Below are 12,630 nucleotides of genomic sequence, written 5' to 3'. Positions count from 1 at the left end.
GAAACAACATAAACTTACTACTCATAACATTCAAATGTAAAAGAAAGGAGAATCTTTTTCACCAGGATCAAGGGTCATTTATCTTTGAGAGTCATGGGGTTATGATATTGTAAGAACAGAGCAGGAAGTCTAATACTTGGTGCTGTAGTAGCAACCTTATATAATCATAATCATATGAATGCTGTTTTTTGGGTTTTCACTTTTAGAGTCAACCTATAAATAAGTCATAATTACAGAAACCAGTGAAATAATATGAATTTTCATGATGTAGAAGTAAAGACTCAGTAACTAAGGCAGAGCAGACGAAAGGGGAAAAGGACACCATGTTTCTCATCTTGTCGATGAAGGCATTAAGTCTCAATTTTTTATGGTTGATAGAACGATAAATAGAAGTTTATGTGTCAGAGGAAGCCACCGGTAACAGCAAGACCAGCTGTATTTGAGTATTTGGGGAAGAAAAGGGTCAGGTAGATGAGGTCTAGTTTAATTAAGTCAGATTCATTGTAAAATAAATCTGAGGTAATGTCTAAGCTTTATAAGTAAAGATTTTAAAACATTAAAGATAAGAAAGATATTGACAAAGATCTCTACCCCAAATAACAATAATATAAGATAATGGAGGCAGCCACCAGAAGAACTTCAAATAGAAACCAAACCAAATGGTGCCCTGTAAGGAAGAAAACTGGGATGAGGCAGGAAAACACTGCTTTTCATCATAAATCCTGGAGGCATACTATTTAACCCTTTGCCTGGTTATTTCCTATATAATATATGGATTAAAAATGGAAGTAGTTCAGCCTTACTCTCAATTTCTACGAATATCCTCCAGTACGGTTTTGTCCATAGAAAGATGAAAGAAACCACTTTCTAAATACACAATACTCTCTAACTCTCTCATTTTGATATAAGGAAATACTAGTTGCTCCTAAGAAACCAACCAATTGTTATCTTCTAAACACTGCATTGCCAAGTGTTTTCTGTTCTTGGATGTCAATACTGCTATTTGAAAGATTACGTAAGGTAGTTTGGTTGACGCTGAAGAGCTGTTACCTCAGTTCCAAAAGCAAGTAGAGGACATGTGCAAATACACCTACCCCCCTAAAATGTACCCTCCTCCCTATAATTTACATATTATACTGATTGGGTGTTTGTTTTCTGTGAGAGGCTCAATGTAATAAACTCATACATTTAAAAAGCTCTTGCCGTTCCTTTGGCAAACGTGAAAGCACTTGGATAAATTGAAGGTTTTTCAGAAGCTACCACTGCAATGGCACAATAATTGCAACACCCACCTGAGCTATTACGATTTCCTTCCATTAGGTGATCATTCAGAATTATCTGTTGGCCCATTTTTGGCATCACAATGTACCCTTCTCATTAGTCATATTAAAGAAATGAGAAAATGCAGCCCCATCAAGAGACTGTTTGCAGATCTAAAACCTAGTCGATGAAATCACATATTGGCCAGGTCTCCATGAGTTCAAAAAACAGGTTTTGAAGAAAGGGTTTGTGACTGAGCTTAGACTGTGCGATACTGGGACAGTTTTCTTTTCACATAGAGTGCTTTGTGAATATTGTTCTGCTGGGCATTTAAAGTCAATAAAACACAGCCTTTCCTGCCCCACAGCAGGGGCTCAATAAAGGCTGGCAAAATTCAAAGCTCAGACCTCTCAATCTGTTGGGAACATTATATAAAAAAGTAAACACTTTGAAAAGTGGCTGTGGCCTTGCCAAGCCCCTCCCAGGTATCAGGAAGCACTCTTGTGAGACCTAAACTACCGTGTACAGCTTTCCCAAACCTTGGTAACGGATGCCTTTATTCCACATGTGAACAATTAGACAGCTTAAAGAATTTGATATATATTCTTTGGGCAAATGCACTGCGAACAAATTTAAAGGCATTATCCCTCTTTCTAAATAATTCTCTAGAAAGAGTTGTCATTTTACTTGGAGAAATTAACTATTTAACTGTTAATCAATTTATTTTATGCGATTTTTCATAATCAATCAAAAACACTGATATAATTGGGTTTTTTTCTAAGTCTTTGCCTTAGATATGCTAAGAAAATGGACTTAAAGTACTAAATTTGACTGAGCCTGTATTTTTAAAAATCGGTTTAATGCTTTCTACTTGGTTTAAAAAAAAGTCCCAGAAGAAACCTCACAAAAAAATTCACAGTTAAAACTGAAACAAGCCCAAGAAGTGACTGTATTTGCATAACTTGATCTGTATTTGGAAGAAAATTCCACTGAAGACAACAATGGAAGCTTATCAAATCAGAATTTCACATAGATTTTCCATAGCCCTACTAATGAATACTGACTCATTGGTCAGCTATGGTGAAAATGTAATGGAGCTCTAAGATAGGAAATGTACCCGTGGAGTGTGTTCAGTGGCTCCATTACATCAGTATGAAAACTGCATTAGGCAACCAGTTTCTCTGCTGCTTTCTGAGACCAATTCTAGAGCACTATGGTTATTAATTCTTTAGCATTTTGATTGGGGCCAGACCGTGCCACTGAATTAAAACCCCCTTTTATTTTGCCACAGTCATGATAAATTTGGACTTCACATCAGATTGGGATTTCTTGGGCTACTTATCTGGTTTTATAATTTGTCATGATGGCAGGTAACATGCTACTGAATCCTTTCTAAGAAAATTATAATCTATGGGATAAATTCTAAGGTAGAATTCAAGGTACTACTATATGACTATATGAAGTTGGATCTGCAGAGGACCAAATGCTGTCCACTGAAAAGGACACTTCAGCGAGTAAAAGTCTGAGCTAAGACCAATTTAAAGCAGGTGCTAGTGCTGCTTCCAAATGCTTACATTCTAAGAAGTTTCCACTCTATTAGTGATAGGATCGCTCATGCTTCATAAAATTTGACCTGTCACAGTTGGTTCAGAATGCTAGATGATTTCTGTGATACGTTCACCTCTTTTAAAATGGACTGAAATTGACAGGTCAAACAGTTATTCTAAACTATTGAAATAATTCTCATTCTACGAGGGTGAGTCAAAAATCATCCACCCTGCAGTTATATTAAAACTTTTGTTGGCCACACTGTCTTTCAGCGCTTTCTGTTCAAGGCTACTGTCTCCCCAGTCACTGCTGTGCAGGTGTGAACATGTTACATCAGTTCATTTGTAACTGCAGTGAGAGCAAAAATGCATGCCCCACTTGTGATCTGCACAAGAGAAGGGCAGCGTGCAGTGATTTGTTTTCTTGTGGTTGGAGGGTGTACCTGGTGCCGTTATTTAACGAAGACTTTGTACACAGTATGGAGAAAGTGTTTTTGTCATGAATAAGTGTGTGTGAATGGATAGAGAAGTTCAAGGAAGGTCGCACAAGTGTTAGCCATCAAGAAGAAGCAGAACGTCTGTCCACGTCCACGGCTGATGATAAGATTGAGTGTACACGTGAAATGATTCTGTCGAATAGACGAGTGACAGTGGATTATGTGGCAAATCATTTGCAAATCAGCCATGGCTCTGCCTATGAAATAACTCACGACAGACTTAGGTTTCGAAAAGTTTGTGCTAAAGCCTAAACTTCAGATTAAACACAGAGGACTGCTATCCAAGGGCGTGTGATCTCTCATGACAATGCACATCCTCACACTTCTGCCCACACTGTCGACACTCTGCAAAAACTTTGTTTTGAGGTGTTAAAGCATCCTCCCTATAGTCCTGATCTTGCTCCATTGGACTTTCACTTTTTTGGTCCCCTGAAAGCAGCCCTGTGAGGACGAAGATTCACTTCTGATGAGGAAGTGAAGACAGTGGTGCATTTGTGGCTCGCAGCTCAGCCTAAAACATTTTTTAATGAGGGAATATGAAAGCTTGTTGACTGATGGACAAAGTGTATTGAAAAGCAAGGAGATTATGTTGAAAAATGATGTATCTGTCTTTTCTAAAAGTTAATTAAAATCTACAGGGTGCGGATAATTTTTGATTCACCCTTGTAAGTAGTGCTGAAAATATTATCTGCTGTGACCTGTTCCTGAGAAATATTTGTATATTAAATAACTTTTTGATTTCTATAAGGATCAGTCTTTCAACTTTATTTTAGTCCATTTTCAAATTCTTTCCAGCATTTAATTTTCAAAATATATCATCAGTTAGAAAAATTTTCAAAATAAATCCAGGGAGAATAATGAACCAGGGAGAATAATGAACTTGATGCATATGTAATTTCTTCTAAGGAAAATAATACATCTGCCTGTGTGATCTATGAGGTGATTTCCAGTTACAGAAATCTTCCTCACTGGTTTTGGGGCTTCCCTGGCAGTCGTGTGGTTAAGACTTTGCCTTTCAATGCAGTGAGTGAGGGTTCGATCCCTGGTCAGAGAAGTAAGATCCCACATGCCTTGCAGCCAAAGAACCAAAAAACATAAAAAACAGGAGCAATATTGTAACAAATTCCATAAAGACTTTAAAAATGGTCCACATCAAAAAAATCTTTAAAAAAAAAAGAAATCTATATCACTGGTTTTATCTGTCCATCCGTTCTTTAATGTATCTGGTACACTATTGAGCATAACGACAGTAATGGATAGTAACAGTATTAATAATAGCAAAGGACCTTTCTTGAATACTTACGTTCCAGAAGCTCTGTTAAATAGTTTGGATAATCTCATTTATTTGTTTTAATGGTCCTCTCAGTGGTGGGTTTAAGTTTCCCTATTTAACAGAAGACATATCTGAGACTCAGAGATCGTCGCATGCCAGAGTGTTTTCCTATTCTTGTGCCTGGGTTGGTCTAGGATATTTTACATATCTTAGATATATTTGCAAAAGTACCTGCTTCTTTCAGTTTAGATTGAGTTCTCCATCCTCCAGCTCTCAAATCTGTACTAGTTTATCTTGGACTTTCTTCCTAGCCCTTTCTTCCTAGCACTTACTTCAGACTATGACTAGATGATCAGATAACTTATTATACAAATCAGGACTCGTCTGAGACTGAAAAGGGCTGTTGTTATTAAGTATGCTGGGACAACAGGTATAACCAGGATTGTCCAGGTACGTGGGGACATGGGATCACTCTGACGGGCCACTAGTATATTTCTTCTTCACTCCTGGTCCAGAGCCCAGATCCTTTGAGGGCAAAACTAGGTATTTTTTTCGATGACCCTATGATACATCCTTTATTTTCTCAGGATTAGTTTTCTGGACAACTATTTTTTCCTCTGTTTTAGAGCAGAACATTTAATAAGCAACCTAAAAAGAATAAAATATCCTAATAATCCTTTAGAGCAGAATAACTACGGACACAGAGGCACATTCATTTATCACTGTTACAGTAAAAGTATAAAATGTTCTATACCTTTAATAAGTCCTTTTTCTTGCAGAGTTTTCAGGGAAGGTCTTCGGGTAATAAACTTCTTTAATCTGCTTTTAACTCGGTTTTTGTCGCTTGTATCGGAAGCACTATGATGCAGTCTGAACACTGGAGATTAAAAAAAAGTCAGAGGCTTTCAGTAAATTTTTCCTTTATGATTATTACTTTATGCAAATATGAATAGAAAACAGTAGTTATGGGACAACTACCTGAATTAATAGCTCAGGCCCTTCTGTTTAGACAGGGCATAGGAGTAAAATTTTGCCCATATGAAAATATTACCTCTGTTGCAACATGAATGTGTAATAAGAATGTGGTTAGCTCTATATTTTCACGATTTATTTTCACATTCACTCCTTCAAATTTACCATGATAACTTTTATCTGGATAATTCCACCTAACTATATCTACACACAAAATTGTAGAAACGTTCATCCAACTTAGGAGAAAAAAAAGCTCTAGTTAATAATTTCAATGAATTATTATTACATACTGCCTGTAGAAAATTTAGGCATTTTCAAAGGTCCTGCTCACCCACATAATTTTGTCAATTTTCTTTATTAAGTTAACCTAAAGTGATTTCTTTTTCAGAAAGCAGATATTTCTTACTCTTCTTATTGGTGTAAAATTACCACTAGGTGAAATTCTGTAACACGTATTGCCTCAAACTTTTGACACGTCTTCATCAGTTTCCCGTCCTCAGTTTCCTAGCCTCACTGTTATCTTCAAAGTTGGGTGTGTGTCAAATTCATTTCCTAAGCAAATATTTGTTGAATGTCTACTGATTACCGCGCTAAAGGCTATGAATGCAATGATGAACATAACACTTAAGGTCCGTACCTTCATTAAGTGTGAAGTCTAACTGCATTCAAGGTATCTTATTATTAATGACTTTATTAACAGACATTAATAATGATTCTTATCATTAATAATTCCTAAAATGAGAGGAGCTTATTGTCTTTATGATATGAGATACAGATCTTAAGAGGGCCCTTCACTGTCTTAACCTAATTACTGATGTCATCTTAGGATTTGGGGCACCTGAATAGAAATATAGAGGACTTTTTCTCTCAAATCGTATTTTAGAATAAGCCAGTCATTCAAGTGGGTTAATAATAATATGTCTAAAATGTACTGAGACCTTGCTATATGCTTGCTACTCTTCTAAGCATCTAACATGATCTAACCTAATTCTACTGCAATGTAAGCTCTATGTAGACAGGGATTTTATTTACTTTTATAAATGTTGTTCACTTATGTGTCCCTAATACCTCAAACATTGTTTAACATATAGTAAGTATTTAGTCAATATTTGTCGAATCAAATCTCACAACGACCTTTTGAAGTATCATATAAACTAATTCTACCCATTTTAGAGATGAAGAAGCTAAGTCAAAGAGGTTAAGTAACTTGTCCAAGGTCAAGTTTGGATATGGGACCAGTCTCATAGGATTTTTATCTGGTATCCTAATAATGTATTGGAATACTGGTGAAAGAATGGAAGGGGAAGGAAAACGTAAATATCAGGAGGTCACTCAGTCATGTAAAGTACAATGGCTTTGATCAACTAAAATTTTTTAAGTAGCTATTGGGTAGCTACTTGCAAAACGTTTTACTAAGTTATAGTTGCAGGGGAGCTGTACTTGAGCCATGCTACCCCTCCTGAGGAACTCAGAAGCAAAAAGAGAGACTTAAGAGGGAGCTGCAGCTGGAAGAAAATATATTGTCTAAATCAGAGAATTTGAAGTCAAACTTTCCCAGTGGGATCTCTAAGGAACCCGCAAAAGTGCCTAAGGGAGAGTGTCTGCTATTAAAAAGTCTGCCAGCCCTAGAGTGTGAGAAGTCTTCTTACAACTGGTCAAATAAGGACATTTTTGCAGCCTCCTTTCTCTAGCTTTTACCGAAGTGGTTACCAACTTATGTCAGCAAAATGGGGAGTTGGGGTGAAGTGTAAGGCTAAGGACATCTTGCCTTCCTCTTAGCTGAGAGTGGAGTTCTAATTTTAAATTAAGTTCAAATTTTGATTATCACATGGGATTATACACTATTAAATACTGGATTGAGACAGTACTTGCCACTTAAAATGCCATAAAATCTTATATTACCTCAAAGTAAGGTTCTCAACCTTGGCACTATTGCTATTTTAGGCCAGACAATTCTTTCTTGCAGGGAGTTGTCCTGTGCAGGATAAGGATGTTGACAAGCCTCCCTGGCCTCTGCCCACAATATGCCAGTAGTACCCTCCCCTTAGCTGTAACAATCAAAAATGTCTCCAGACACTGCCAAATGTCTCCTGGAGGCAGAAGGGGGGAAAAGTGCTCCCTGCTGAGAATCATTCCCTTAAACTGAAGGGAAAAGTTATAGGACCTGCTTAAGTTCTCGTTTATTGGTGGTGGAAGGGTGACTCACACACTGACAAAATGTAAAGGAACTGTGAAAAACAAACAAACAAAAGTATTATTTTAATAATACACCTCTCTGTAAGTAGCATATATATAGATACATATGTAAAACATACATGTCTGATCTACCATCTATCTGGTATTTATTTATTAAATGAGTTGGTTATAAAAGTACAACTCCTACCCCATCCATGTGAGGGTGGTCGATGGGTCTATCACTTGAAAAGGTTCGGAACCACTGCTGTAGACCGGAGCTTCCCAACTATTGTATCTGACAGGATGGTTATGTAGGGTGAGAGTTACGGATGCCCTCAGCACTCAGGATAATTGAGCAGGACCAAGGCAACCTGAGCCCCTGGGAAGCTGCTGTTGTCTATGAGCAGTCTTATCTATATAGTCCACTGGGCTACCCAAATATTATCATTTTTTTGTGTATCTGAACTTAAAATGGTTTGAGGAGCACTATTTTAGAACTGTGCTGTCTAATGTGGTAGCCACTAGTCACTCGGCGCCATTGAATATTTGAAATGCAGCTTGTGCCATAGGTTGAAATAATAATGTTTTGGATTTTTTGCTAAAAAATATACTGTTAAAATTAGTACATTATTAAAACTTATTTCTTGTTACTTTAAAAAATGTGGCTATGAAACTACATACATGGCTCAGATATTTCTGGACAGTGCTGCTAGATGACAAAAGCACACACACACACACAACTTAATCACCAACTGCATACATGGCAGTGCTGGATTTAACTGCTGTGGATAAAAATGCATATGGCCTATGTAGTAATAATACAGCATGGCAAGAAGTACAAAGTATAAGAGATTAAGGGATCTTAGAGGAGGAATTGACCTCAGGTCATTTCAGAGAAATAGCAAGTGCCTTTAGAACCCATGCAAGCCACAATTGCTTTCACAGGACCATGAATGTCAGGCATTAACTGATTCAAAATTGTATGACTGGATGAGTTATTCTGAGCATCATAATATACTGTGCTTACATGCTATCCTATCAACTTTCATCTGGGTCAGGTCATATATGATCTGATAGCTGTATCAAAGCCCTACAGGTCTGGGTTCTAGTACTAGGGGCCAAAGGAATACTTTTCAGGAAAAAGCTACCTCAGGATAATTTTGGTCTCAAGTCTGCCTCTGAAATTATACGGAATAATGAATCTAAATTTTCACAGGTTACCAAAGGTATTATTTTCTATTTCTAGTTTCACTTCAAAATCTTGTCATTTAGCATGACAGAATGGCAAGAAATTCAGGGCCAAAGGAGGTATTTTTTTCTGCCATTTTAGGGACTATTAAAAATGATATGATTAAAAAGTACTTTGTAAATTAAAGCACATACACATGGTATAAATGTGAGATTATGAAAGTAATTATATAGTGAGTTATATCTTCTTGGAACCTGTTAGGTACTCTGGTGATAGTATCCTTAATTAGAGATATATGTATATTATATTGTTTTCAATACTACCATCTGGCTCCACATGTGAGAAATGTGCGTAAGGTACACTGGTTTTTCAAGAGAAAGTATATTTTAAAATGCTTTAGCTTGTTTCCCTCTCATACATTCTGAGAAACTAGCAGAGTCTTGGATATGATTACACAGTTTTTAACATAGCCAAACTACCCAAAGTTGCCTCTAATGATGACTTTCCTGGAGACAGACTAGAATGTCAGCTTCCATTTCCTGATGCCATAAATAATCGTCCTCAGATGACAAGTCAAATTGCCAGGCCTTTGCCATCATTCACTCTGCTCATTTTGTTCTAAGAAGACTTATGCAGAAGTTAAAGTCAATAGATGACTGTAATATATGGCATACTTTTTATTAACCAAATAACTTGAAAGCGCTATAAATACAAACTAAAAATGTAAAAAGCACATGGTTATAAAGCAAAGTCCATCACTGGACCCCTGTAAACAGCAATAAAAGTCTTTGAATATTGTGGTTTACAAATCTGATTTTAACAGCCAAACTTATAAAACAGTTTACGCTTTTCTGTTGTCAAGGGAGAAAAACTTGCCAAATTGTTCATTTTAAGTAAATACTACATAACCAATTAAGGAAATCAAAATTTAAACACATGCCTATGGTAATCAGGACATAGTTTGCTTCTGATTTCACTACTGATTTTAACAGAACAGTGTTCCTTCCACTTTCCCACAGCACCCAAGTGACCCCACACATACTTTTAGAAACTTGTAATCACACAGTGCAAATAAAAGGACACTTTACTGGAAAATACACAGTGTGGTACAATAATCCATCATTTATGAAAAGCAGAATTCAGCCTTTTCTTTTTCTTAAGAGATTCAACTACTTTTTGAGGGTGAAGCTTACTGCAATTTAAAGATTTATGTTAAGCCAATGAGCAGTTCCCTCTGCCCCCCTTCCCATTTAAACTTTTTATTCAAAAATGAAAAGAGATTAAAGAGATATGGGTTTAAATTCCAAAGCATTTAATCTGATTTAAGAGGAATCACTCTTAATTTTACACATTTTCACCTCCACAAAAAATTAACTTGAATGGGATTAGCTTTCGAGGTATTCTAAAATTTACTTTTATTTCCTTTATGCTTCCTCTCTCTTTTTTTTCCACTGACGGGTGATCTTTTCTTTCAAGCCCCAACAAATGGAATATTTTTCAAAGCCTAAGAATTTTGAATAACAATGTGCAATTTAAGTCTCCACACTCTAGGCTGAAGGCATTAGCTTTAAGCATCACTCTTAACCAGTGGAGAGATTTAATTGGTGTTAAAGCTGCTCACACCAGAGAACAGTTAGGATCCTGGGCTTTTCAAGATGATCTTCAATAAATATCATTACATATGAGATAAGGCATCAGCCCAACACAAGTTTTATACCGGACACAGCCATTATGGTGTTAAAAACAGCTCTAAAAGTAGGACTGCTTATTGTAATGGATGCCCTTTGTATATTTATTTTCCAACTTTAGTAATGGAAGGAGGAAGCAACACAATTTGGATGATGAACGTCCTCTACCATTCTATTAAGGGACAGGAACCACAAAAGAAAAACCCTCAAATCTTCCAGAATCCAACAGTTTGGATAATATGATCCAGAACTGCGCATCTGCCAGAATTTTTCTTGCTGTGGACCTTATTCTGAAATATCCCCTTTTCCTGCCAAACTGCTGTTCTCGCGGTATTCCCATGTTACAATTACATGTTGTTAATATTATTATTATTTTTTTAATTTGGAAATGCTGGGAGAGCTAAGATTTCAGAAATGTTGCTAAAGGGAAGTAGAGTCATTACCCTTCAGAAATGCTATTACAAACAACTTTCTAGGCTACTTGTTGTCACTTTTTTGGTGGGATTTTACATAGGGATCTACTTCAGGTGTAGATAGATAGTTGTGTTAGCAGCTAAGAGCTCCCAACACAGAGAGTCTGGGAGGATGTTCGGAGCAAAGCTGAGAGCCGTTACTTAGCACATTCATCTTACCGACTGCAGTGTTCAGAGAGGGAATTCCAGAAAGAAATGACAAAATAGGGTTACATCAGGCTCTTCATCCCCAGAGATTCCCAAACACTTCTCAAACCATCACACGGATTACATAACAAAGTGCTGATTGTCTCCTTTCATATTTTCCAATACGACCTTGTATTTGGAATTACCCTGTTGCACCACTTTCTAAATTACTAAAACAAGAGCACCTTACACAAAACTGAGAAATAAAGTTTATCAAATTTCTTGTCAGTCTCCTGCCTGATTCCACTTCCCTCATTCATTAGGCTGTAATAAATACTGCTTTGCTCTCTCCAGAGTGTGGTTTTAGAGCCCTAAAAACTTTCCACATAACTCCCTGTGTTAGAGTGGGCAGAAAGGGGAAGTTTGGGCCTAATGTACTATTGGTCATGTAATATCTCTCTTTTTTTTTTCACATGCTCAGTGTAAACAGAAGTCATAATTTCAAGCCCTTGAGAAACTAAGTTATTGAAACTTTAAGTGACTTACTTAAAACACAAATCATGATTAAATCTGGAAATAATTGGAAGAGGGAATGCAGGGCATTTTAACAGCAGTGCTTTGTTTTAATCACTTAATTCCCACTTAGACATTGTAGAAACACAAAATAAATAATCAGTTGAAAACAGAAGGGTATCAACACATTCTCTCCCCAATGATTCATATTTATGCTGTCTACTCATTTAAAGAGAAGTGAGAGTTCATACCATGAAAAATGTTTACTTTTAGGCTAAATTATCTAATTTAAATAGACAAATCTAACTACGTTTTTACATTTTCAGTGTCAAGAAAGAGCTGGCAGTTTACTGTAACGGCCTTGTCATTCAGCCATAGGAAATGCCATTAACTGCTTTTTCCAGTAACGTATAAATTCTTCCCTGTCTTTTCATGTATAGGCTTAATATTTTTATTTTGCTGATGATATATCTTAGGGATATCTATGTTGATAACGCATTTCTATAGTGTGAGTCAGGATGTTATATTTAAACTCTTTTTTTATAGCATTTAGCATAGCTCTGAGTTACTTAAAGAATAACTTTCAGGATGATGATCATGGTGATGATAACCTCAAAATGATACTGCAAATACACAGTAATTTCATCACAAATATAATTTTCTTTCAATTGTAAATCTGGTTTCTTTCTATAAGCCAGAGTTGCAAGAGATTTTTGTATCAAAGGTTATGGAAATACAACATAGTCACAAAAAAAAAAAAAGTAAAGAAGACAGAGAAATTACACCTAAATAGCAAAAACCTATGGTGTGTGTAGAAACATATTAGTACATTTTTTCCTGAAACAGAATCAGATACAGATATAGTATAAGATGTCAAGACATCTTCCATTGACTAGATATTTATCTTGGCTTCTTAC

General features: G+C 36.3%; 1 protein-coding gene across 2 annotated transcripts in view; it reads right to left on the bottom strand.

Moving 5' to 3' along the window:
• The window catches only part of ARHGAP15 (Rho GTPase activating protein 15), a 652,966-nt gene that overhangs the window by 267,032 nt on the left and 373,304 nt on the right, over nucleotides 1-12,630 (bottom strand). For both annotated transcript variants that reach the window (XM_057745532.1, XM_057745533.1), the window contains exon 9: nucleotides 5,332-5,454. In XM_057745532.1, the coding sequence (XP_057601515.1) occupies nucleotides 5,332-5,454 (123 nt within the window). The remainder of the gene's footprint in view (nucleotides 1-5,331; nucleotides 5,455-12,630) is intronic.

The sequence above is a fragment of the Hippopotamus amphibius genome, chromosome 8 (assembly GCF_030028045.1).
Source record: "Hippopotamus amphibius kiboko isolate mHipAmp2 chromosome 8, mHipAmp2.hap2, whole genome shotgun sequence".
Taxonomy (NCBI): Eukaryota; Metazoa; Chordata; class Mammalia; order Artiodactyla; family Hippopotamidae; genus Hippopotamus; species Hippopotamus amphibius.
Note: the sequence above shows the minus strand (reverse complement) of the source record. Positions and strands in the feature narration are given on the sequence as shown.